Source organism: Alternaria ventricosa (assembly GCF_023758065.1).
Source record: "Alternaria ventricosa strain BMP 2768 chromosome Unknown scaffold_37, whole genome shotgun sequence".
NCBI lineage: Eukaryota > Fungi > Ascomycota > Dothideomycetes > Pleosporales > Pleosporaceae > Alternaria > Alternaria ventricosa.
This window is the reverse complement of record NW_026055717.1, coordinates 1-26,735: the sequence shown is the minus strand read 5'-3', so window position 1 is coordinate 26,735 and position 26,735 is coordinate 1. Positions and strand designations below refer to the sequence as shown.

General features: G+C 50.0%; 7 protein-coding genes across 7 annotated transcripts; 3 read left to right on the top strand and 4 right to left on the bottom strand.

The window, feature by feature from the left end:
- Positions 1 to 4,271: 4,271 nt before the first annotated feature.
- On the bottom strand, positions 4,272 to 6,250 carry J4E93_010855 (uncharacterized protein; the record flags this gene model as incomplete). The annotated part of the gene is made up of 3 exons (XM_049348731.1): positions 4,272 to 4,697; positions 4,753 to 6,141; positions 6,197 to 6,250. 3 exons carry the CDS (start codon positions 6,248 to 6,250, stop codon positions 4,272 to 4,274), a joined length of 1,869 nt encoding a protein of 622 aa, XP_049194072.1.
- A 1,730-nt stretch (positions 6,251 to 7,980) lies between these two features.
- J4E93_010854 (uncharacterized protein) lies at positions 7,981 to 8,761 on the top strand (the record flags this gene model as incomplete). The annotated part of the gene is made up of 2 exons (XM_049348730.1): positions 7,981 to 8,267; positions 8,326 to 8,761. 2 exons carry the CDS (start codon positions 7,981 to 7,983, stop codon positions 8,759 to 8,761), a joined length of 723 nt encoding a protein of 240 aa, XP_049194071.1.
- A 3,083-nt stretch (positions 8,762 to 11,844) lies between these two features.
- On the bottom strand, positions 11,845 to 13,420 carry J4E93_010853 (uncharacterized protein; the record flags this gene model as incomplete). Its single annotated transcript, XM_049348729.1, has 4 exons — positions 11,845 to 12,054; positions 12,121 to 12,477; positions 12,527 to 13,165; positions 13,220 to 13,420. 4 exons carry the CDS (start codon positions 13,418 to 13,420, stop codon positions 11,845 to 11,847), a joined length of 1,407 nt encoding a protein of 468 aa, XP_049194070.1.
- Positions 13,421 to 15,211: 1,791 nt separating this feature from the next.
- Positions 15,212 to 16,180, bottom strand: J4E93_010852 (uncharacterized protein; the record flags this gene model as incomplete). The annotated part of the gene is made up of 1 exon (XM_049348728.1): positions 15,212 to 16,180. One exon carries the CDS (start codon positions 16,178 to 16,180, stop codon positions 15,212 to 15,214), a length of 969 nt encoding a protein of 322 aa, XP_049194069.1.
- A 383-nt stretch (positions 16,181 to 16,563) lies between these two features.
- J4E93_010851 (uncharacterized protein) lies at positions 16,564 to 18,151 on the bottom strand (the record flags this gene model as incomplete). The annotated part of the gene is made up of 2 exons (XM_049348727.1): positions 16,564 to 17,279; positions 17,329 to 18,151. 2 exons carry the CDS (start codon positions 18,149 to 18,151, stop codon positions 16,564 to 16,566), a joined length of 1,539 nt encoding a protein of 512 aa, XP_049194068.1.
- Positions 18,152 to 19,074: 923 nt separating this feature from the next.
- On the top strand, positions 19,075 to 21,412 carry J4E93_010850 (uncharacterized protein; the record flags this gene model as incomplete). Its single annotated transcript, XM_049348726.1, has 2 exons — positions 19,075 to 19,155; positions 19,217 to 21,412. 2 exons carry the CDS (start codon positions 19,075 to 19,077, stop codon positions 21,410 to 21,412), a joined length of 2,277 nt encoding a protein of 758 aa, XP_049194067.1.
- Positions 21,413 to 22,543: 1,131 nt separating this feature from the next.
- On the top strand, positions 22,544 to 23,503 carry J4E93_010849 (uncharacterized protein; the record flags this gene model as incomplete). The annotated part of the gene is made up of 2 exons (XM_049348725.1): positions 22,544 to 22,548; positions 22,651 to 23,503. The coding sequence occupies 2 exons, from the start codon at positions 22,544 to 22,546 to the stop codon at positions 23,501 to 23,503; spliced, it is 858 nt and encodes a 285-aa protein (XP_049194066.1).
- Positions 23,504 to 26,735: the final 3,232 nt, after the last annotated feature.

Genomic DNA, 26,735 nt, shown 5'->3' with positions numbered 1-26,735 from the left:
TCTGGAATTGCATTTCAACAGCCACTACGATATGCGCGATGCGTGGTTTCAAGAAGACATCGAACTGCACGGCGAAGACTCGTTACACTACGTGTACCCCTCTTTCCGCGATTTTGAGATGCTATCGCACATAATGATCCAGTTTGACAAGCTTACGAACCTCTGTCACCTACCAGAGTCGTTGAAATATCTGAAATTGCAGGACTGCTATTTCGACACCGAGTTGAGCGAAGATTGCCTTCGTGGTATGCTAAAGCTTAAGGACACATGGTGTCCGCTGATCGAACAGCTGTCTCTTCAAGGTTATAATTTGTTAGACGCCATCGACATGATACGGGAAGTCGCGAGATCCCTGGATTTGCGGATCTCTGAGTTCCTTGGCAGAGGTCTTGTCTGGTTCCCCGACCTCTGGTTTGACATGGCGATACATTGTCACCTTTTTTGAGGGTGCATGGCTTCATGACTGCTGCTGATATCTGAGATGTATTAAGGGAACATACGGGGGCCCAGAGCGAGCAAAAGGGTTTTACAAGCCACAGCTGCATTACGATAATATATCGTGTTGTGTAATCGCGACTGTGCTTGGGCTCAAGCATCAAGATATCTTGGAGAACGAAGAATATGCGAATTGGTAAATTGTATAAGCTTGTCATCTAAAGAGGAGAGTGTGTAACACGTTGTTGATCAAAAGGCACGGTCTGGCCGCTTACACGGTATGCGAAAGGTGTTCGTTGAATCAGACGAATCGAACCAGTCGTCATCGTCAATACATCCTCCAGAACAGGCGCGAGCGCCTCACCGAAGAAGCCCTGATGGAAGGCGCCGATCTCCAGATATCTGACATGTCTCGTGATAGATCTATTCTTGTCTAGTATGCATTGCAGCAGGTTCTTAGTTACTTTCTGCAACCAAAACTCTTCCTGGACAACAATAGCTTGATCAAAGTACAGGTCGGCGGTTCTTCCAAATCCAAGCTCGAAGAAATCTAGATGGGTTTTTAGACGGATGCTACGAAAGAGTAACATGTCGGATTCGTCGCGGCACACTCTGGACACACATCGCAGTGAATACAGCGATTTCGCATCGTCGTCGTGAAGCTATGCCGGCTTTAGTCAATCGCAGGTTCGGCTTAGAAATGAGGGCGCTTGCTGTCTCTACGATCATGCAAAAGACAACCAATGGTAGCCCCAGCAGATCGTGCGCTGGCATGGTTGGTGTCTCGCGTACGAAGCTGCTGTTGGGGATTGCCGGGTCAGTTCGACTTTTGGTCTCCGAGGAGGTAGATGATGACCGACAGGAAGATTGTGTGGCTACTTGGGCGCGTCATTCAATGCATAAGGTGAGCGCAAGAATCTGATAGGTAAATTGGAGATATTGGCGATTGTTCTGGGCTGAGGCATGCGACGTGTTGGAGGTGTGAGAGCTGACCGTTCACCACCGCGCTAGTCCTGGTCTGGTAAAGCGTCGACCCTGCAAGCGCGGGGATCCACAAACCACATCTCACCCGCAGCCTTCCCTTCAGCGCTCCCTCACCACCTGGGCACGACTGCCCTCCTTCCTGGATATCTATCATGTGCTGCTCTTAGTGTCAAAAAGGATGGCAATCGCAAACTCTTTGCATGGCGTCTGATGCGATCTGTCCGGTGGACAGGTCCGCCCCGATCACGAACCACTCCCGCGGCCCGTCATGCCAGGCCTCGATCTTCCCGTGGATCACTTGTGTGTCTGGCTGCATCTAAGTCATGCACCCGCTCATCGAAACGCCGGGGTACTTCTCGCTTAGGTTATCGTTGCGCAATACACTAGCTTGATCTTTACGCTGTACAGAAATCCCTTTGGAGATCTCCAATCCCGACATCGAATAATCTCTCCATATATCCTCCCTTTGAAAGGGTCGATCGCTCACCGTTCGGCAGGCTCGAGTGGCTTGTGTCCTTTGGAAGGGTGCAAAAGTATGACTATGCGAACTGCTACACCGTCGACAGGGTGGCGTTCATGAAGTTACGCAGTCTTTACTTGAGGTCCCCACCATGTCTCGAAGGAGCTATCTCTTCATCCTTGCTGTCTTGTTGAATCACCCACATTAGCGAGGCGGTTTGTTTGTTCAATATGATGCATCCAATCGAGGCTGGACTGCAGGTCTGGATAATCGCTTTGTCCGCCAGCTCGATCGCAATATCTACTATTGCGGTCATCTTACGACTTGTTGCCAAGTACGTTCGCAAACGATTCGACGGCAGCGACTATTGCATTATTGGGGCCTTGGTATTGCATACTTGTTTTCTTTTTTAACAGCATATTCAGATGCATGGTATCCAGATACTGAAATCATGACGCAAAGCAGAGGGGCTGATCTGACTTGATTTAGGTGTTCAATACAGCACTCAGCGCCAACAACATATACCTCGCCCTCTACGCAGGCTTTGGTCTCGACCTCAGAACCATAGTAGTGCGTTACGGCATCGAGGTTAGATATGTTCTGTCGAAAGGCACCTTGATTATGGTCATCACTTGGCAAATCACTGCCTGCCTGTCTAAGATCTCGGTCCTGCTCATGTACGCCACAATCATACCCAACGCGTCCATGCTCAAGATCACTCGCTATTTGGGTGCAATCATTGCTATCTGGACAGGAGCGGATCTGATCGCGGTGTTATCAATTTGCAGACCATTCGAATTAGCATGGACGAGCCCAAGCAAATGTCATGACCAGCCTTTGCTGTATTTCATCATGGGCTTACTAAATTTGCTAATAGACGCAGTCATCATTGCACTTCCGATGCCGTATCTAATCCGTTTACGAATGTCATGGCGTCGAAAGCTGGTCGCAGTTATCTTGTTGGGGATGGGTATAGTGTACGTATACGAGACGGACTTTCATCGGCTACAATGTGCTGACACGAGCCCTAGGACGTGGGGTATCACCATCTACCGTCAGAAGATCATGTGGCGTCTAGAATGGACAAAATACGAGCGATATCCGGACATGGTCTTCGCTATGATACTGAGTGGCCTGGAGACCGCAGTTATGATAGTAGTGGCTTGCATACCGCTCATGCGTCCTCTCTTTTCGAGAAGCGAGACTCGTAGGCCACCAAACGTACGCCACTACGAGGATAATCTCAATGCAGGGACGCATCTGGGGAAACGAAAGAAAAAGGCGGCTGCTAAGCTTCCTCGATTGCTCCACCCGCCATCCTGGTTTGACAGCAAGGACGTCGATGCGCAGGTTGAGCTGCAGACAGGAAAACTTGTGCAGGTGCTGGTTGCGGAGCCTACCAACACTCATCACCGTTCAGGCGTCCCGGAAGCTACTGTCGCGGACCAAAAAACATGGTCAGCGCCAGAATCCTGGCATGCATCCGAGGGAGATCGTAAGCCGGGTCTACACGAGCCAAACTTCGTGCATGCAGATGCGCTTTGATGCGACTGGGAGGCTGCTCGTCAGATCCAACCAAGACTGAAAGTTACTGTCATTATCATTCTATTGGAAGCGCGTCATCTTGAAAAGACTCTTTGTTCGTACCATTGCTCGTGAAGAAGCTGTGCAGGCTGTGATCGTTTATAGAATGTTCATGCCGTGAATACATCAAACCTCCCGAGGTCGTGCGGCAGGCGTGACACTATGGCACCTGATAGATACGTTACTTATCCTAGTTCTGGAGGAGATGCCATTAGGCGAGATAAATTCTAGAGGCAGATTCGTGCATGGTAGTCAACTGGTGATGACATGGTGGTTGCACGTGTTTGCGCGTCGCGTGTTTTACGGGTAGGCATGTGGCGGCGTTGGCGGGTCGCGGGAACGGGAACCCCGACGGGGCCCGCCGCCATCGCACCCAACGCTGAAGACCGTACCACCACACCTTACCTGGATACGATCCCATGCGTCGCTCACGACCTTAGCTCGCGGACTGACGTACGCAACGGCTTCCAGTCATGACGAACCCGCTTAGGCTAAGATCCCACGAACGGTCGAGGTTCTTCAGCCTCCTTTCCTCTACATAGCTGCCGCCCCAGACGCGACACCCCGATTTCTCAACTTCCATGACGAAAGCGTCATCTCATGACCAGCGGGCCGCGGTCACTACTGAATGGTTACTGTATTTCGCATCACCAGCCCCATATATGATCAAGCTGACGCATGCCTAGAGCAGCCCGTTGGCACCCGAGAACCTCCGTCGCATCCACCATTTGATATACCGAATCCTTGATACTAGAAACATGACGCCTGGATTACGCTACTGAGATATCCCGGGAGTCTGGCTTTGATATCAAGCCCAGCATCCGCCTGCGTGGAGGCCTTCGATCGTGCCCCTGAACCCAACGACCTCCCCAGCATTTATGCCCAGCTCCTCTGGGCTCACAAACTCCTCTGTGACCTCCCAAGGATCGCAAGCCTCGCCATACTTGAACTGGAGCGCCAGTTCATTGCCCACATCGCCGTAAAGCTTGGCCGCCGTCTCCATACTGAGCTCAGCAAAGACACAGCTCTTGCCGGTGACTTCCGACCACACATCGACCATCTCCTGGTATGTCATCTTCTCGAGCGCGACATTCGCGTATCTACCATAAGCCTTGCCGCCAGTGGCAAGGACTTGGCGGACCCAGATGCCGGGGTTGACTGTCATATCGCCGGCTACAAGGACTTTGGCGTCTGGCTTCGTGGGCATCGCTTGGATGTATTTACCGGTACCGGGCTATGTCAGACGTTAGTCAAAGGCATTCATACAAAAAGGATTCGGCCAGACACACGTATTCGTAGGGCTTGCAGAGTGGGAAGAAAGCCATGTTCTGCGGATAGTACCCGAAGTACAGGTAAGTCGTAATGGCAGCAAGTTGCGGCAACTCGGCCTTGATGCGCGCGTCCACGTTCGCCTTGTAATCCATGTGCGGCGCTTCCATCTTGCCCCAGAACCGACGCTTCGCGCTTGGACAAGTCGACCAAATGTAGTGTTCGACGGAACGTGTGGCCGCGGCAGCCCGAGCGAGGTTCATGCCATGTTGCTCTTCGATCTCGCCACATTCGTGCTGGCTTTTGCCCCGGAAGAGCGCTTCCCACCAATTTGTGACCGCAAAGACGGCATTTGCACCATGGAAGGCGGCTCGCAACGATCCCTCGTCTTCGAAATCGGCTTTCACAACCTCAATTCCCTCCGTTGCCAGCTTCTTCGCCGCATCGCTGTTTGGGTTTCGAGTGATCGCCCTGACTGTCCATCCGGGCGTCTTGTTCATGATGTTGACTACTCCGCCACCTTGGCTTCCTGTCGCGCCTGTCACAGCGATGATCTTGTTGCCCCGGTTCGGCCAGTCGTGGATCGTACCGGGCAAGCCGCTCTTCTCTCCGTGCACCATAGCAAACCATGGCTCGAAGACAGCCTCACTACGCTTCGAGAAAGCTCCGTTCTTGTAACCCGGATGTCCCCATTCTACCAGTCTGTCGTGCGCTATCTCGACAACCTGCCCTGTCCTCTGGTTCTTCTCGTCATCAAGAAATAGATCATAACCGTCGAAGAGGGTCGATTGAAGCATCATGTGTTCGGGGTGAAAGGCTTTGCTAAAGCCAGGCATGACGGGAGTTTCGATCGGACCGAGCATCAGGCAGTTGATGGAGATGTTGTCTTTCGCCAATAGAACAGGCCCGGTTGTCTTCGTCCACATTGCTGTCGCTGCTTCAGCCGAGCAATACTCTGGGAAGCTGTGGCATGGATAGATGCCCAGCATGCTCCCTGTGATGATGATCTTGCCACCTTTACCCCCTGGGTTGTGGCGCATGTAGTGTGTTGCCAGCGTCGTACCGTACATTCGTCCTTTCACCACGACGTCTGTACAGCTAGTGTCTGGTTCTGGAGGCAAGTCGTCGATGGGCGCATCGCGGCGGTTGAGGTTGAACACGGAGCCACGATCAGGAAAGCCCGCGTTCGCGATCAAAACGTCCAGACGGCCCCATCTGTTCCAGGTAGTTTGGAAGAGGTTGGTTTGCGAGGCGTATGAGCTGACGTCGCATTGGACAAAGATGACCGAATCTCCTGTCGCATCGATTGATGTAGCGACTTCTTTGCCTTCGCTTTCTCGTCGACCGCAGATCGCGACACGGTAGCCTCTCGCCTGTAACCGTGCTGCTAGCCAGGAACCGATTCCACTCTGTTGGGATCTGTCAGCAAGCTCGAATCAACTGCGGTAATGCGATGTGACGAACCGTGCCACCGGTGATGATGGCGACTTTGCGCTCATCCTGCGAAATGGAACCCATGGTGTCGACTATTAGTATCGGGTAATGGTCTGTGGCAGGTTTGGGAACAATGATGCATTATATCCGACAGGGAGCTGCACGTCTGAACACGATTTTGCCTATATGCATGCGCGACACCTTCCATCCGCGTTCAGTACTGGGGCACGATGCTCTCCACTTTGCGCCCATAGTAGCTACTCCTATGCTCAAAGAAGGAGTACTTGCTTGTTCCTATCATTTCTCCGAGCCGTTTTACGGAGGATTCGGTAGCTGCAGGAGTTGGCGCGACTAACGCTTCCATTGCAGTTCGACCTAGACGTTTGCGGGAGTCGGCATCCACGGCCTCCATACCTGAGTACAACTCCTCCCTCAGGGTCCAGCCGAGCGATGTTATTCCACATTGCAAAGACGACACTCCATTCGTTTTACGACGCCTACGTTACTCCAAGCTCGCTGAATACTACCTATTCGACCTTCGCGAAACCGTGCCGCAGGCTACAAACAGCCGACGATGCGTGTCGTCCGCATCCGCGCTGGCTTGGCAATGCGGCGCGGTTCCCAACCAGCTACCGAACAGGAAGTGGGGGCACGCAAAGTGTGGGGCCTAGAGCGATTCCGATGTGATTTCACATAGCAATGTACAGGGGATACGATCCTTCGCACACAAGAGGATCGCGCCGCCAATGTGTTTCCCGTAACACCGCTCATGGAGGGGCAGTTTCCTGCGCTATTCGCCAAACACATATCATCCAACATTGGGCAAGCAAGTTCGGGACATCGGATATGCGTCGCAGCTGCAATGCATGGGCGACCAGAAGATTGTTGTAGGGAGTGTGTGAAGAAGTCGACCACCGTTCTTTTCGAATGTCGCGCTTCAATCGTGGAAACTACATAGGCCCCCACGGGATCACCACTAAGCGGCAACGGTCCTCCTGTGTATACGTAACATGCAGGGGCAGACTATGCGATATCACCCGCATTGGTCGCTAGGATATCGCATGCCGCTGTTGGATGTTGATCGTCAGGCCGTAGTCATTGGGTCAATGTGAGAACGTCCGTTCTGACGATGCTAATCTCAGATAACGGCTAGGAAGCGCTTCCTTCGGAACACTACACTCTGAGTTCAGGTCTGTGCATACAGGCGTAAAGAACGCTGTACATGACTTTCTTTTCATCATACGTTTCCCGTTGTCGGGTCCAGCTGCGTCTGTTTCGAACGAGTCCACACGCCGCTCGGGCATTTCCACGTCACAACCTCACTACGCGAACCCATTGCAATGACAGATACGATTCCCATCGAGAATGGGCAACAAGTCGGCATCCTCGTGACTTCCTCCATCTCTATCTTGATGGTCATTGTCGCTGTGGGTCTGCGACTGGCAGCCAAAAGGATCGCCAATCGAATCGATTACAGCGATTATTGCATTCTTGCCGCCTTAGTAGGTCAAGACTGGGAAGCGAAACATTCCTATGCTAATAGATCTGCCAGGTATGCAATACTGCACTCCACGCTTGTTGTATTTCGCTAGTTACCTACGGCGGCTTTGGCTTCCATACCCTTGATATCTATCAGCGCTTTGGGCCTGACACAGCAACGTTCTTCTTCAAGGTAAGAACTCTGACGTTTCTCTCGCATTTGCCAGCTCTAACATGCAATGTCATAGGGAATCATGTCCTTTGCGATACTGTGGAATGCGACCGTGTGCTTCAGCAAACTGTCTGTCCTCTCGATGTACACGACACTGATACCAATGGATTCCATGGTGCAATGGGCCCGTATCCTCGGCGCTGTCATCATAACCTGGAACATCGCCGACGTGATCGCAGCTCTTGCGATATGCCGGCCGCTGGCGAAGAACTGGAACTTCAACTTGCCCGGAACTTGCGGTAGTCAACCCAACTTCTACTTCGCAATGGGTGTCATCAATCTCATCACAGACGCCGTGATGATCCTATTACCAATGCCATACTTGTACAAGTTGCATCTGGCTTGGCGCAGGAAGTTGGCTGCGATGGCTCTACTCAGCATTGGAGTTGGGTGAGTCCACGCTTCCGCCCAAGGAGTCGTGCTGAATTCATGCTGACGCGTCGCGCAGGACCTGGGCCATCACCATATATCGCCAAACGCTTCTGCCCGGTCTCGACTTCATGGATATGACATACACCGGTGTACTCGCCACGCTCCTCTCCGGCCTCGAGCCCGCCGTCGCAATCGTCCTGGCATGCATTCCCCTCATGCGACCTTTGTTCAGCAACTCAAATAACGCCACGCGATCCAGTTTCGACTACGACAGTAGCAAGAAGACTAGTCTCTTCTCGAAGAAAGGGAGCAGGAGACACGATGATCCGATGGCTACGTTCTCGGAGTTGGTGGATAACAATGATGCTTCTTCGCAGATTGAATTGCAGCCGGTCAAGACTTGTCAGGTTGTGCGCGTTTCATCGGTTTATAAACATGATGGGGAGCAGAGGGTGGCTGATTCGAAGCATGCTATTACGGTTGAGAGGAGGTGGGAGGTACATAGGGACTAGATCGAAACTCGCAGACGGCCTCAGGAACTCGTTCAAGAGTGGTGGACTGGACCCGCATCCCTTTGCCTACATATGGCTGCCTTTTGCCGACATGGAATTAATGACCGATTCGACAGGCCGCACCCCACCAAGTTCGTCTTGCGACGGTAGCACTTCCAATACCATACGATCAAGACGCGCGACCGTCCCTCACAGCTTTTTTAAAGCATGCTTGTGCCTTCTCATAATCTGGACCAAAAAGACTGCGCGCAGTCAGCTTGACCGAAGACAGTAGTTCGCCCGATTCCACTGTTGTTATTTCAGAGACACAAATACAACAGTCGGAACTCACGATCAAATGCATCGGTAGCACCTGCACGCGTTGTGCGACCTACATCAACAGACGGGGAACATACTACCGCGGTCCGCGTTCGGGCGGCACGGCGGCGGTTCTTTCACGGAAGAAGGTCGTGCGGGCCAATGAAGAGAGTCCCCATGTGGCACAGTCGCGTCAGGCGTGCACCCATGGACCCGACTGCGCTTTCCAAATTGCCTATCCTTGTGATGTCATGCGGGGGCACCCACCGAACATCAGCACCTTTCCATCTGTACTCGTCTCCAAACGGCAGACATCCGCTGACCTTCTACGTTTGCATATATCATGATGGACAATTTGTATTGTCAGCCATGCAGTCGTTTCCTTCGCGGACAGTTGTCAATCATCACGGAAGATGAGAACGTTATTCAATTCGAACATCACGACAATCACCAGTCACTTGCAGAGGCACTACGGTTACCATGTGCAATTTGCAGCCTGACGCATCACTATGCTTCGAATGCGGGATCCGCACTTGATTTGGCACCATGGACAAAGATGATGGGGCAATTCAGGTACGACAAGGATGAAGATCATGTAATTTTGAACTTTCATGTCCATAGCCCTGAAAAGTCTCTGTCTTCTGGAAGCGCGAACTTGGTATTGATCCCTTGGTCAAGTAAGTACGGGTCCCATTGCCATACGGTAATTGCTAACGATATCCTTAGTAACAGACACGTACGCCATTTCGAAAGGTCTTCCCCCAAGCACTCGATCAGAACCCGTGATGGACTTTATTAGTAAAAAGCTTGAAGACTGCCGCAGGACACACGAGACACGTAATCACTCGAAACGTCACACAGCACTCGTCTACCCTAAAAGACTTTTATACGTTGGAACGGAGCTAGACGGCCCAGTGGCACTGCATGCTACTACATCACTGCATGATCAAGAATATGCATGTCTCTCACATTGTTGGGGAGGCATCAATCTGTATGCTCTTACCAAAGAGACGCGCTCTCAGTTAATGGCAGGCATCGAGTTGACGACGTTACCGAAGACATATCAGGACGTGATCTCACTCACGCGACGCCTTCAAATTGCGTATATATGGATTGATTCGCTGTTTGTAGCCAGCCTCGACCCGATCTGCTTGAGCTTACCTGTGTAGATGCATTTTCCAAGACGACAAAAGCGATTGGGCATCAGAATCTCGTCGAATGGGAGACATTTATGCAAACTCAGCTTGCACTATCGCAGCCACCGCCGCGAATGATAGTAGTGGCGGCCTTTTCTATGACAGGTGTCCAGAGATATTGCAGCCGAAGCGCATTGAATTCGATATCGATCCAGAAGTTTGGGGATTCAGGAGCAGCTCCGCCAAGCTTGCCCTGACTGGAGCCTACCTCATCGATGTCCAAAACGTAGCCGAGAGATGCGTGGAACGTGCGCCACTTAACAAAAGAGCTTGGGTTAGTCAGGAGAGACAGCTTTCACCCCGGCTTATGCACTTCACTCGTACGCAAGTGTTCTGGGAATGCAACGAGTGCCTCGCTTGTGAGACATATCCTCAGCATCTCCCGCCTTGGGCAAGATCCTTTTGGCGTTGGGACGCTACCGCACTAAAACGTCGTGTTCGAAGAATAATGTACGAAGACACGGACAATTCATCGCATTGCTCATCGTCTGGGTCTGCTCAGACTAAGAAGCTAGACGACAATACATATCATGCCTGGCTCACATTTCGAGATCAGTATTCAAGATCCGCCCTCACGTATGGTGCTGATAAGCTTGTTGCTATTCAGGGCATCGCCAGTTGGATCAACCAGGCCACCGGTGATCAGCTCATCGCGGGCCTCTGGCTTGGTCGCATCATTGAAGAGCTTGGTTGGACCGAGAGTGTTCGCCCCTACTCCTCGAGTCGTACACCTGCAGAGTGGAGAGCGCCTACGTGGAGTTGGGCCTGTATGGATGCTAAGACGAACATGAGCCTGTTATTCAAGTATCATCGAGGCCATCCAGACAGGACTTTTGAGGTTGCTATCGTCGAACTTGATGTGGGGGCACAAGCCGACGGGCGGTTGAATCGTGCCCTTATGAGGCTCAAGTGCAGACCAGTGCGGGCGAGTATCATGGGTCAACAGCCCTTGAGAGATGCAGTCGTTGCGGAAAAGCGATATCCAAAATTCTTGGGTCGCGCACAGCTCGAATTTCTGGAGGGAAATGAAGACACACTCCCTATCACATCGGTCAGAGGGTTTCCAGGGCCAGGGGTTGAGTTGTCTGAAGACGGGCCCATATGGAAGTTTGAGAAACCACGCTATGGTCACATAGTCGTTCTCCACCAATGCATCCACCGAAAGCAGTCCAGAAAGTCCAAGGAGATTGGAAACCCTATCGATGCAGAGACAAGCAGGGCCAGAATAGCAATGAAGAAGAGGAAACTATTGGTATCGACCAGCGCTGGGATACTGAGGACTTAGACGGTGTCGAAGCCTTATTTCTTGAATCGTGCGACAGCGCTACGGCACAATACCGAAGAGTCGGTCTTATCAACTTTGAAGGCTTCCGCGCGTCTGGTCAGGTCATGAGGGTGCATCATTCAGCAGAAGAGAGAGTGATTACGCTTGTGTGATGTGGCTTATCGTTGTGTAAGCTAACAATTGGACGTTTCATGCACAAAAGTACTTTTTATGCAGGTGTAATTCGATCTCAAACGCCCCAGCGAAGGTGGTTCAAATGTGTTCATGTTATTCCAAACCGGCAGCTAGACATTGCTCCGCCGCTATCAAAGCTTCGCCGGATTATTCACAGCATCCTCCATCATCACTCTAGTCTCCCTGTCGTAGGGCCTCAGCGCCTCACGCGCTTCTGCAGCCTCGTCCAAGAGCAGCTTTTTGATCGCGTCCGAGCGAGGAATGAATCGCACACCGAAAGGCTCTGGGCGCATGTTTTCGCTGTCGGTGTATGCGAAGATGTCCAAGTCGACTTCCTGTTGCTGTCGCAATGTGTCAGCGGCGCAAACATGAATGGTCCACGTGGGTGTATTGAGGAACACACTTACATTCTCATCCGAACCCGGCAAAATCTCAAAAGCCCAAATCATGCGCGCAAGCGAGTAAAGCAGTCCTTGCTCGGCAAGCGGCTGACCGCTGCACTGCCTACGTCCCCATCCGAAGGGGTTCATGCCGTACTTGTTCGGATAGGGCTGTTTCGCGCTGCCTTCGCCTTCGAGAAATCTCTCGGGCATAAATCTGTCCGGGTCGGGAAAGTCGCGCGGATGTCTGTGGATGGCCCACATGTTGCCTGTGAAGTTGGTGCCGGCTGGGAAGTGGTAGCCTTTGTAATCGAAATCGACGGTGTTGGCGTGGGGGATTCCTGCGAGGATAGTCACGGTTCTCCATCGGAGGGTTTCTTTGACCTGTGGCATGTAAGCAGTGAATCTGACGTTTGTTGTCCTTGTGACGTACCACCGCAGTCAAATATGGAAGCGCATTCGAATCAATGTCATCCCAGTTCGGTGAGCGATCATGACCAACAACTGCATCAAACTCAGCATGGACTTTTGCTTGTACATCCGGAAAGCGCGCCATGGCTAATATGCAAGAAAGCATAGTGCTGCTAGTCGTGTCCACCCCACCACCGATCAAATTGCCCATTATGCTCGCAACCTCAAGATCTGTCATGCCACTGGCTTGTTGAGACGCCATGACATGCTTCCCAAAGTTATCTTCTTTCGCTTCGGCGCCTTCCTGCGTAAGCAAATAGAAGTAGCGCGACAGTATACCAGCACCCAGTCGCATCTGACTTGGCAACGCGTACAGCCAAGCGGGCAAATGCATCAGGAACGGGATGGCTTCCATGAGATAGATACCCGGAACGATATAGTTAACGGCTTCCATCAATTTGAGAGCCTGTTGAGCAACGTAGTCGTTCTTGCGATCTATGCGTCGACCCCAGCCGACAATCGAGGTGATTGATACGGAGTAGCGCTCGATGGAGAGCTCGAAGTCGTGCGGCTCAAGAAGGAAGTCGCGGATTAAGACCGCGGACTCATGCGCCTGGAATGTACGGTATTTGCGCACGGCTTGAGAGCCAACGGCCATATGCTATACGGGTATCAGCTCGTTCTGCAGCAACTAGGACAAGCCAAAGTCACATACCATGAGCTTCCTATGTTTCCTCCATCGATCTCCATACGGCAACGTAGTTTGATTCGTGTTCGTCGCGTTGATTGCATCGCCCATGGCGATGATACGCGGTCTGCTCGAGAAGATGTCGGATCTCTTCTCGAGCAAGTCGCTCGCGACCCATGCATCGCTCAATATGATGCGGGGTTGCCGTCCGATCCAGAGCGTCATCATGGGTGAACCGTAGTGCTGGGCCCATTTCTCCCATGTGATCCATGGCTTGTACGATGGCGTTTGGAAGTGATTGCCAACGATGGGGAATGGAAATGGGCCCGGGGGAAGGTAACGGCGACGCCATAGTATGTGGATGTAGTCAGCGATCAAGCCGATGGACGCGAAGAAGAGAAAGATGGAAACAAGATAAAGCATTCTGCTAGACTGAAGTTATGTGCTGCACTTGGGCGTGATGTAACTGTAAGAGCTCCGTCAATTCAACTATTTATATGCTACAAAGGCAGACAGTCCAGATAGTCGAATCGACATCTCAACGCTCTAGGGAGCCCGAGACTATCCCAATGTTGCCAAGGAATCACTGGAATTGATTCCGATCTTCCAGTGCAGCCTTCGGATGCTGTCGTACGCATGCGCGGGGACTGCGAGGGACGTGCGGAGAAGCGAGCAATGTGGGGTCGGACCGATGACCTAGCTGGCGAGCGCGTGGGATAGTCTCTGTTTCCCCAACACTTTCAACACTCTTTCTTCTTCATTCCCATCTTCGTTCGCCGCTCCTCGCGTTCGAACTCTTGTCTTCGCTCCATGCGTGCCTCCTAGCGACCGTGAATGGCTTTATCTCCGGCGTCAAAACGGCTAGCCGAGCGGCGTGTGTAGTTGACGCGATCTTTCCAATGCTGACATACAATGTGGCGGAGACGGCTTCGTTTTTCTGGCCTTTCTTTCCCATCGAGATGTCGTTTTATTACAGCGCGTTGGCTGACGTCTTCGCGCGCGCACCGCCCTGCGGATTGAAGAGCGTCGGGCAGGTCGCCGAAGTTGCTAACGTTGATGCTATCATCGCGCGGTCCTCTTCCACCAGACCCTGTTGTATCTTCACTATCCTGCTGTTTCCGGCAATGTCTTATCTCGATGTCTGCGTATATCAAACGAACTCAAGCAGCTCCTTTTCTCCCACTCGGCAAACGTCATAGCGCCGCAGTCCGGGCAGAGCGGTAGTGCGTCCTTTTGTCTCCTCCACGGTCTGTGCATTTGGTCTCGAAAGCGCTTGAGTGTTTGCTTAGTTTCGCTGCGGGAGAATTTTTTGGAAAGACAGTTGTAGGTCGCGAATAATGACTTGCTAACGGCGTGAGTTAGGCGCGAGATTTGGGGTCGCGACTGGGACGTTAGTGTTGGAGTCGGAGGAAGGTGCGGTGGCGGAGACGCGTACATTTTGGGGATTGGGCGGTTGTGGTTCATCTGTGTGGTAATTTGGCTTGGGTATTAACGATGAGAAGCTTGCGGTCGACATCGCGATATTCGAGTCCGGTAGGCTTTGATAGGACAATTAGGACCTTGTATAGTAAGACTGTATCAGGAAAGAAGCAGAAGAAGCGATGGACTTCCGCTTTTGTAGGTGTAGACAGCAGCAGTAGCATAACCAAACTGAACGTGGATCAAGTCGCAACCGCGATGTCGAAGTTTGGTAGCTACCCTCTGGTCCTTCAGTATAGAAGCGGGGTGAACCACTCGCGTACTGCCACACTCCAACTAGATAGTCTACGCGTGTGAATTGCATGCACAATCAATTCGCGATGTTGCATTACAGCAAACCCAACCCACGACATGTACATTACCGCGAGTGCCGATACCTCTCGGCCTTGCCGGGGCCAACAAACAATGCGCTACTTGTTCCACGAAAACCAGCCTTATGACCCGTAGTTGACCAGCTGCAAAGGATAATTTAGGCTTCTTTTCATTGACAACGACGGCAACTAAAACTCGATGTAATGCGCTGCCTAACACCGCAGTATTTCAAGAAGGCGGACCCTGCCACGGTGCTCTCGTCCAGTCCTCGTAGTCGTTATAATCCCTGATATCCCAGTCATCTTCTTCATCAGGATCGTAATCGTCAAAGTCATCGAAGTAGTCACGAGCCGGCGGCTTGTAGTTCATACTGTCCAGCACTTTGTTTTGCTCATCCGTCCATGGCGCCAATGCTTTGTGCTGGCCGTGAGGCTGATAGTCTGGTGCATGTGTGGACGCGACCCGCGCTTTTGTCGCGTCGCGGTAAAGGTCGCGCCACACGTATGCGCGACCTCTATTTATGTTGTAATGCACCTCTCGCAGACATCGGACATCACCAGCGCAATATGTCATGATAGCGTCTGGGATCGGGCGTTCGTTGAAGACTTCGTAGGTCCCGCCTTGTTGAGGATTGAAAAGCCGTTCGCCCTGTTCCTTCGCTTCCTTCCATTCTTTGAGATCCTGCCCCGGGCCAAACCACATGATCATATTCTTTTCAACACACTTGGACAACCCACTCAGGTATTTTCTCGATGCTGTAGTTTCCCTCGTTGCGCTCTCCATGAGCTGTATGTCATCTATACCCTGCAGGGCGATGCCGTAGTGCGCGAATAATGCGTCGGAGTCGTTGCGAACATCAAAGAAGACCTTGAATATGTCTTTGTCCTCTAGGATGTCCTTGAGCGTAGTTCTCGATTCAGTCCCTGGGGTTGTGAACGCCTTAGCGGCCAGGACGTGGATGTCGATAAGATAGACACGCTGCACCGGCATACCAATATCGACCATCAAGGTGAAGATGGAAATTGAACCGTGGCGACACAAGTTCACGCCTTCGAGATCGATGTAAATGGCTGGCTGGTAGAGAAGGCTAGAGAAGTCATCATCCTCCCGATCATTGTGAATTCTCACTAGCCAGTCTACTAGGCTGGCGACAGATTCTGCGGTGTCGACGACTTTGGTTTCAACTCTTCGTGGCATGGTGAGCAATCTGGTATGGTGTTAATGATCGGTTCGCATTACAGTTGAGACCCAGAGTAAGTGACTATGTTAAATCGCAAGCTCAAAATGTGGTGAGATTGCGGTAAAAGTGGGATGTTTTGTGCGACGCTGACCCGACACACATTCTGTGCCGCGCGCGGGGTACGTCATACACTTGTTGTACCCTTGGATGGCGTGCAGTCCTCCAAATAAACCTTGCATGATTGCGCCGCGCGATACGTCGAATCAAAGGCGAACGATACTGCCTTAGCATGGATGCAATATGCCAGTATGGATTAGCAGCACGTATCCATCCACAAGGTCCGGCTGGAGCGCGATACACAATACTGTACATATATCTACATACCATCCCAAGCACACTTTTATGCCGTACGATCACTGTGCACCTCTTCATCATCCTCCTTCTTCGTAGTCTCATACCTCTTACCACGGAAAGAGTACACGCCCCAGTTACTGCACGTAACATCATGCGGGTCCAGATCATTGAGGTCCCATCTCAGACTCCTGAACAAGTTCTCGCCGGGCTCGAGCAACATGTCCATCTCATTCCCAAACCTGTTCTTGAGGAAGTCGACATCCTGCTGCATGTCCCACGGGCTGTATCCGGTCGCAATGATAGGAACCTTGGTCTCGAGGAGGAGGGGTAGCGTCTCCTCCCACTCGTGCGCGGAGGCCGGATTGCCGAACCCAGGGTGGAAAACGACGAAGCAATCGAAGTAGGGGTCGTAGGGGTAAAAGTACCCCGTCTTGTGGATGTTGTGGTAGTACTCGACGAAGGTACTGATCTTGAGAGAGTTGCTGATGCGGTCTTCGACGACGGCGCCGAACGGGTTTAGAGGCGTGCGCTCGGGAAGGGGCAGCTCCTTCTCGCGGTTCGCCATGCTCTCCGGCCCGATGAAGTTGAGGGAGAATTGTACGCGGTGGAAGAGGTAGGAGAGTTGCATCCAGGTTTCGCGGGGTAGCGAGGATTCTGCGCGGGCGCCGAGGATGAAGAGGCGGACCGAGGGGGGAGCGAGGCGCGCGTTCTTCCAGGTGTCGCCGCCGCCGGTGCGGGGTGGGTGGAGGGTGTGGCGAAGGGCTGGGGGCGTGTCAGTATCATCAATGCTATGCGAGTGATGGGAACGTACCGCTGAAGCTCTTCAGTCCCTCCGGCGTCATTCGCCCGTTCTTCCGGATGTTGTAGGGGCTCAGCTCGTTCAATACACTAGCGATGGTGATTGGGTATGTCAACAGCTTTGTCGCCTGGCGCATCTCCCGGTCCTCGTTCAGCGCATCGAAGTCTCGCGTGTACATGTACGTGTCCCAGCTCGTCATGTTGACCAGAATCTCTTCCATCTGGGGCTCCGCGAACTGGAACTCCTTGAAGAAGCGCCCACTTCGCAGATCGTGATCGTCCTCGTTAATCTGCTTCAGAACGTCGCAGACCTCCAAATGTGCCTCGTAATCATCCGCCCAATGCTCCTCGCAGCAGTACACCGGTATGCCACAGTCTGGGCACTCGAAGTCGACATGGGCGGGCGGGGCGCCGGTCTCCGAGGACTTACGCGCCTCAAGGTCCATGGGGTTGTTCGCCGGACGCGTCGGCTGATGTGAGGGGTGTGGACAGTAAGCATGCTGGCGCATGAAAGCAGCACGCTTCCGTATTTCAGGTATTGGCGAGCCGGAGAAGGAATTGAAGAGGTTGTCCTCGGTCAGGACCAGCTTCCGCCGATGGCCCTCGGGATCGATGTATTCATACGGCTCGAACGGCTTCTCGAAAGCCCGGGCCGGCGTTGTCGAGAGGCTGCGCTTGGGCAGGGCAAGCTTTGGCGGTGCTGCACTTTTGGTCGAGTGACTGCGTTGCGACGAGACCTGGGGCGCGAGCGGGCGGAGGCTTTGCGACGGCCGTAAATGGGAGCGCGGCGTCTTCAGGGCCGAGAGGCACTGTCGGCAGGTGTACGGCGTCCTCATCTTGGGCTGTCGACTCGCAATTGGGGTTGGCGGGCTGCTGCCATATCGTGACATGAGGGTCCGCGAATGTTAGCGCGGTGCCGGCCAATCCAAACGCCGATTGGCTGCCTGCCCTGACGAAGACATCATTACCCGCTGCCGCCAGTTCGCAGTAACCACCAAGGCAGTCCATCGCAACAACGACGCGCTTTATTGTCGCATCTCATCCCAAGAGAGTCTTATTGACTAAGCGCGCGAATTGCGTCATACTGCTGAGCGTCGACAGCGACGCGCCATTTGTCCAGCTTCGAGTCCATCTGAAGCGCCTTTCCACGAGGCTGCTCATCTCCCAGCTGGGTATACTGACCTTGCATGCTTCGACCAACCTGAGGCGTAGACATACGAACGATGCAGAAGATGATGACGACGTATCGATTCCTCTACAGTGTTGTCCATGTTCCTCGGTCGTAGCTGATGCGGAATCTGGACCCGACGTAATTGACCTATCAGCGATGCATGATGTATAGTTCAATGCTCGGCCTCTTTCGCGCGAGAGTTGCTAGTTCTGGATGTCCCAAATATCCCACCGGAAGAACAACTCCAAGAAAGTCGTTGACGGAGGATCTTTATAGCGATCGCCATGCGCATACTCCTCTTCCCCGCAACTAACCCCGGAAAAGATTCAAGCCCGCTGCACAACGTCACATGGATCGCCAACATACAACAAAACCACGGCGGAGCGCACATTGCAATCATGATCAAATCAATTCACGACCAGCTTGTCAACAGAATAAAGAATGCGATTATCACGGTTTCAATGGCTTCCGGCGATCTATGGTTTGATTGACTCCTCAAATGCGAAATTAATATGGTCCACGGTTCCCGCAAATGGTAGCGACATCATCCGTACAACATATCCTCTCGGAAATGGACGTCTTGGTGCCATGCCAATTGGTCCACCCGGTGATGAGACACTCACCCTGAACTTGGATACATTGTGGTCCGGAGGTCCTTTCAATGCATCTGTGAGCCTGTCTAACTCAATCTTGTCACTCGACCTGATATCCATACTAACACATCATATAGAACTACACAGGCGGTAATCCGACCTCTTCCAAAGCAGCAGCATTACCTGGTATCCGGGACTGGATCTTCACCAATGGAACTGGAAACGTGACGGAACTGCTGGGCTTAGACGCTTCGTATGGCTCGTACCAAGTGCTAGGAAACTTAAGTGTGTCAATGCCGTTGATAGCAGGTTCCGATATTACCGACTATATGCGGACATTGGACCTGAGCAATGGCGTCCACACCACGGCATTCAGCGTGAACGGTAGCCTTGTCGAGACCGAAACGTTCTGCTCGTTCCCAGATCAAGTCTGCGTCTATTCGGTTCGCTCGTCAAGTCAGTTGCCAGCGCTGGAAGTGACACTGGACAATACACTCATTGAGCCGGAGTTGCGCAACATTACATGCGTCGGTCGTGATGCGACGGGTTCATCGCATCTGAGAATGAGCGCTCTGACGCAGCTTGGCCCACCTGAAGGTATGCGATACGACGCGATGGCACGAGTTGCATACAACACCGGCATCGAAGTTGTATGTGATGGTGAAGCCAAGTCTTTGATGGTCTCCTCGCGCAACGGTACGAACAGTATCACGATAGTAGTCGGCGCTGAAACGAACTACGACGCAAAGAAGGGAACAGCGGAGTACGATTACTCCTTCCGTGGCGAAGATCCAGGCCTGTTCGTTGAGTCCACGACTCTCGCCGCCGCCGCCAGACCTTTGTCGGATCTACAAGGGCGTCACATGGAGGACTTCACTTCTCTCACTGACCGCTTCACGCTATCTCTTCCCGATCCTTTCAACTCATCTCAAGTACCCACATCCGAGCTCGTCACACGTTACAACGCCAACATCACAGCCGGCGACCCATACCTCGAGAGCCTGCTCTTCGACTATTCACGATATCTCTTCATCGCCAGCTCGCGACCAGGCTCTCTTCCCCCGAACCTTCAAGGACGATGGGCCGAAAGCCTTGAACCCGCTTGGTCGGCAGACTATCATTCCAACATCAACATCCAGATGAACCACTGGACCGCCGATCAGACTGGTCTGACGGACCTTCAATCACCACTATGGGACTACATGTCTGACAACTGGGTTCCACGCGGCAGCGAGACCGCCGAGCTGCTATATGGCGCACCTGGTTGGGTGGTTCACAACGAGATGAACATCTTCGGCCACACGGGAATGAAGAGTGGAGCTGAGTGGGCGAATTATCCGCTTTCTGCAGCTTGGATGATGCAGCATGTCTTCGACCATTGGGACTACTCGCGCGACGAAGCTTGGTTGCGTGATCAGGGCTACCCGCTGATGAAGGGTGTTGCCGAATTCTGGCTCAGCCAGCTGCAAGAAGATCGGTTCAACAACGACGGCTCGTTGGTTGTGAACCCATGCAACAGCCCTGAGCATGGCCCGACAACATTCGGATGCGCGCACTACCAGCAGCTCATTCATCAGGTCTTCGATGCCGTCCTTTCCACTGCCCCCACCGTCAATGAGAGCGACAGCGCATTCATCACCAACATCACCAATTCGCTCCAACGGCTCGACAAAGGCTTCGCAATCGGTTCCTGGGGCCAGATCAAAGAATGGAAGTTACCCGAGGCACCCTACGGCCTAGAATTCATTAACGACACCCACCGCCATCTTTCCGAACTAGTCGGCTGGTACCCCGGCTACTCAATCTCCTCCTTCCTCGACGGCTACACCGACACCGCAGTCCAAGACGCCGTTCGCCAGAAACTGTACAGCCGTGGCAACGGTAACGGTGAGGCCCTCAACCAAGCAAATGCTGGATGGGCGAAGGTATGGCGCGCCGCTTGCTGGGCTCGCCTCAACGAAACGGACGAGGCGTATTACGAACTCAGATATGCGATTGAGCAGAACTTTGCGGGTAATGGGTTGAGTATGTATGATGGGGATAGGGTTCCGTTTCAAATCGATGCGAACTTTGGGTTTGGAGGCGCGGTGTTGAGTATGCTTGTTGCGGATATGCCGCTGGCTGCGGGTGATATGAGGGAGAGGACTGTGGTTTTGGGGCCTGCGATACCGAAGAGTTGGGGCGGCGGGAGTGTGAAGGGGTTAAGGTTGAGAGGCGGTGGGGTTGTGGACTTTGGGTGGGATGAGGATGGTGTGGTTGGGGAGGTGGAGGTTGATGGGAAGCTGGACGGGATGAGGGTTGTAAATAAGCATGGGAAGGTGCTCGTGGAGTAAAACGAACGGTGCTGGAAAGAAAAGAATGTTAGTGCTACTCTAATCGTGACATTTGCATTCAGGTAGAGCATAATCTACTAGATTCCTCTCGTGAGCGCACAACATCTATGGTCACAACCGACGGCTTTTCGAGGCTGATATACAAGGGAACATAATCTGGCGATGCGCATGACGAGATCACATTGACGGTTGCGCGCGTGTGGTCAGCGAGCTCAGAGATCCTGAAGGGTCCAGATGCCACGCTAGTGCGCCCGCTTCGTGCCCACATCCCGAGGGCGGACGCGCTCCTCCAACTATCCCACAAACACCAATCTCAACCCCGAATAGCCACATAACGCCTGTCGCAATAGCGTGTCGTGCATGCGGACCAGCCATCGATCTGTAGTTTTATTGATTTCTTTTGTCGCTGCGCGCTCTTATCATGCCTTCAACGTCACCATCTCCTTGTGTTAGGTCTTTTAATTGAGAGGCTCGGTATGCGCATCTTAACTACAGACCAGACAATATCCAGTCGCACAGCAGAATACCGATTGATCGAACTTATGTCCCGGCCTTGGGAACTGGATCTGGCCTTAGCTGCCTCTTTACCCGCTCCCGTGCTGACGTGCAGTGGCGTTGCTTACGCATCGCTGGCGCGGTGTCGCAAATGGGTCAAAGACTATGAGGCCTTTGAAGACTTTCCCCTTTCGGAGTACTGACGGCGTACCCCGTCGCAGCGATGCGCATTACATAAGTAGAGGTGCCACGCATGCCTGCTTCTGCAACGACACTTTCGTCTCTCACTTCGCGAAGATGAAGACGTACAGGAGATCTCTCGTCGCTTTGATCTGGACGACTTCCTTCTCCGCCTGTGTTCATGGGTGGCCAACGCATGACGGAATCGTCCAGTCCATCCAGGAACGCGCCACCGCTGGTATTCACAACGCACCTGCAGATGACGTCGCGACGTAACTGACTCTTCGCGTCCAGACTCCATCAACCTCGACGCAATACCTGGCTTCAACCTCAGTTCCGCTCTTGACAGCATCGCGTCAACATACCTCGATGGGCAGGCGCAAGGACTGCCACAGCTCAAGAGCTCGAATGACACCATCATCATCGATGTTCATAGTACGCCTTTCCTTCTCTATCATGTGGTACTTGAGCTGATGGAGCTTCATAGCGCATTGCGTCCCCGACTGGTATCGCGCAATCGCTCCGACAGCCGGCGGGAATCCGACACCATTCTGGAACATCAGCGGACATCTCAACTTCATGGCGAGCCAAGGCATCTCGCATTCAGTCGTAGCATTCTCCTCGCCCGGCGCAAACGTGTATCCCGGGAATCGAGAAGCGACAATCGCGCTTGCTCGGCTGATCAATGAGCAATCCGCAGCGTATGCGCGAGTCTACCCCAAGCACTTCTCGTTCTACGCCGTCGTGCCACTGCCATATACCCAAGATGCTATCGCTGAAGCCATGTACGCTCTCGAAACGCTTGAAGCCGCAGGTATCGCGCTGTACTCCAACTTCGAAGGTCGATACCTTGGTGACTCTGCCTTCACGCCCTTCTTCCAAGCTATGAATGCGCGCGGGACCGACCAGATCATATACATCCATCCCACCACGCCGTACTTGCGCGTGGATGGCTCACTAGTCGAAGCGAACCCAACGACGTACCCGACTGGCAACATCGAGTTCTACTTCGAAACCGCGCGCGTAATCCAAGACCTCGCCGTCACGCAGACCATTCTCAACTTCACAAACATCAACTACATCATCCCGCACGTCGGTGGCGCATTCCCGTCTGTCGCGGACCGCCTGTTGAAGTCGTTCCCCGCGATCTACGACCGTACCCTAGCCGCTTTGCAGACGCGCTTCTACTGGGATTCCGCTGGCCCAACGTACTTCCACCAAGTTGGTGGTCTTCTCGCGTACGACATACCGGCATCGAACCTCTTGTTCGGTACAGATTATCCGTACGCGCCGATCTTCACGTATGCGCCTTCGCTTATAGGTATTAAGACGTCGCGGTTTGTGGGCGATTCCGAGCGTGTCGGTATCTTTTCTCGCAACGCGGGAAGGCTCTTTCGCGATCGCATCGCTTTGTAGGTAATTGCCCTACTTGCAGGGCTGTATGTACTCGACTCGCACTAGACAAAAGCGTAGCTGCTAATTAGTAGATTAGAAGCAGTTATCTAATTAGGTGTAGAACGTAATTATAGTAATTATTACTATAAGCACAGCGTATTAGCGTTTTAGCTCTACTATAGTAGATTAATATAATATATTACGTTAGGTTACTACTATAAATAGAGGTAGAAATATTAAAACTTAAGATAGCTCTACTTATAGTAGTAACTTAATATAATATATTACGTTAATCTATATATACTATAAGATATAATATTTATAATATAAGATAAGAGTAAAAAAGTTAAAATAGAAGTAAAAATATTATATATAGTCTAAGATATAATATAATTAGTGTAGACTCTATAATCTACCTTAGAGAATATCTTAGAGCTGCTAGGCCTACTCTAGAGAACGTGCTTAGAGCTACTAGCTCTAAGCGATTTTTAGTAGTACTAATAAGAACTAATAAGAAATAAAGAGTAGAACTAAGAGCCTAGCTCTAAGCCGCTGCTAGCAGCTATCTAATATAATATTAGATATTCTAAAGAGACTATTTTATACAGAATTGCTGTGCAATTCTAAATCTACTCTTAGATTATCTGTAGCTAGTTAGAATAAAGAGTTATATAAGCGTAAAGTTAGAGAGTTAGTTTTAGTATTTCTTATGTAACTGCAGCCGCATAGCTACTATAGAAAGATTCTAGCTATACTATTTTAATTAGAATTATAGCGCGAATCTAACGCTGCGCCTAATCTATATAAGGTAATAAGAATATATATTCTTGCGCTAAACTAGGCTAAGCGTTAGAGCTTACTAATCTAGAATAGTAGAATCTAAGAGTATTCTTATTTAGTATTCTTATAGGTATTACTATTTAAATTCTATTATTTTTACACTATAGATTAACTTTTTGCTATTAGAATATATCTTTTAGGTAATAATACTAATAATTATCTACTATTGCGCGTTATATTAAGCTATAGAAAATATAGAGTTCTTATAGATTACGTAACTACCTAATACGCTAGCTGCCTAAGAAATATTAACTACTATAATAACTGCGCGCTGCCTATATAACCTATCTATATTACTTAACGTAATTAAGAATATAATATACTATCTATATAAGTATAGAACGCTTATCTATAAGTAGTACACAACTGCGCTATAAAATCTTAATACGCATCTACGTTAACATTATAGTATTAGTAGCTAGCTATAGTAGTAGGTTATTATAAGTGTAAAGATTATTCTAAGATAATCTAAGAGTTAGTTCTTAGAGAGTAAGTAAGTAAGGTAGAATAAGTTAGTGTACTAGCACGATTAGAAGATTAATATAATAGTATAAGAGTGTAATAGTACGTTTAGTAGAATAATATAATATTATAGAGAGTTAAGAAAGAAGTATAATTCTTAGATTAAATGCTAAAGTCTTATATAAAGTTAAATATACTAAGCTATAAGAGTTTAGTGCCTAAGCTATATACTTAATAAGAGTTATACTTATAAATAAGCGTATAAGTAATTATAGATAAGTAATAATATATCTTACTAGTTATTAGCTTAACTACTTATACTTATTAATAAGCGCCTTATATAGGTCTAGCGTTATCTTACTTATAGATAAGTAGTTACGTAACTATAGCGTAGTTCTATACTATAATTCTATAACTATAATGTATAATTCTTTAAAGTAATTACGCTAACCTTTAGAGTATCTCTTAGGTTAGATTATAATACTATTCTTCTTCTCTATAGATTTGTTCTCGAATTACGTAACTAATTTATTATTCTATTAATAACTAAGGCTTAGTCTGCGTTATAAGTAAGGTAGTTATTATATTTTCTTTCTACTAATATTACTTACGTCTTAGCTCTAAAATTACTTAAGCTAACTATTCTACTAAAGCTTCTTATAACTATTATTTTCTTAAAGAAGTTATTTATCTTATTATACTAGATTCTTATTTAAAGTGCGCTAAGTGCACTTAGTTAGGTTAGGCATATATAAATATGTTCTAGAAGTTCTTAGACTATACTTAAAAGAAGTACTAAAAGAAAGTTAATAATAATAAAAAGTTATTAGTAGCGGTAATTTTATAGTTACTATAGAATAAGAAAATTCTAAAATAGGTAGAGAAACGAGCGCGTAGAAAGGCGCTTTACTTAGCTTCTAACATAGAAGTAGCTAGCGAAACTAAAGTAGTATAAGATATTAACTATCTCTACTCTAGAGAACGTGCTTAGAGCTACTAGCTCTAAGTAGATTTTAGTAAGAGCGATAAGCACTAATAAGAAATAGAGGGTAGCTCTAAAGCAGTAGCTCTAAGGCTTTTAAACTTTACTACCTAAGAGCCTAGATAAAATCTAAGTAGGCTATTTTGTGCAGAATTACTGCGCGAATTTAACACTATACTTAGCTTATTAATAGCTACTTGCGTTGTAAAGTTATAGAGTAGAGAAGTTTAGAGCTAAATTTTAAAGTTCTTTACGTAATTACTGCGCTCGCTGCTAGTATAGCCTATATATAGCTAGAATTTAGCGCTTATAGCTAAATTTTAATACCTATAGCTAAATTTTAGACTTAAATTAAGGCTAAAATTAGGCGTTTATAGTTAGAATTAGTTACTAAATTAAGTACTTAAAATAGGCGCCTTTATAGCTAGAGATTAGTGCCTCTATAGCTAAAAAAGAGCGCCTTTACAGCTAAATCTAATACCTATAGCTAAATTTTAATACCTATAGCTAAATTTTAGACTTAAATTAAAGCTAAAATTAAGTATCTATAGTTAGAATTAGTTACTAAATTAAGTACTTAAAATAGGCGCTTCTAGTATTAAATTTAGTGCCTCTATAGCTATATGTACTCTATTATACTTAGTGTTAGCAGCTAGCTAATCTAGAATATTATTTCTCTAGCTCTAGAGCGCGCTAGCTCTACCTTCTTTTATTACGTTTTACTACTTAATATCTTTACTTTTCTATCTACCTTCTTACTAAATTACGTCTTAGGTACCTACTTTATCTTTTTATAGTACACTACCTCTATATCTACTTACTTACGCTCTTTCTTCTACTAGAATTATATTAACTAAGTACGCTTACTTTAAAATTAACGCGTCTCTACTATAGACGTAAGCTCGGGGGTTAGGGTTAGGGTTAGGGTTAGGGTTAGGGTTAGGGTTAGGGTTAGGGTTAGGGTTAGGG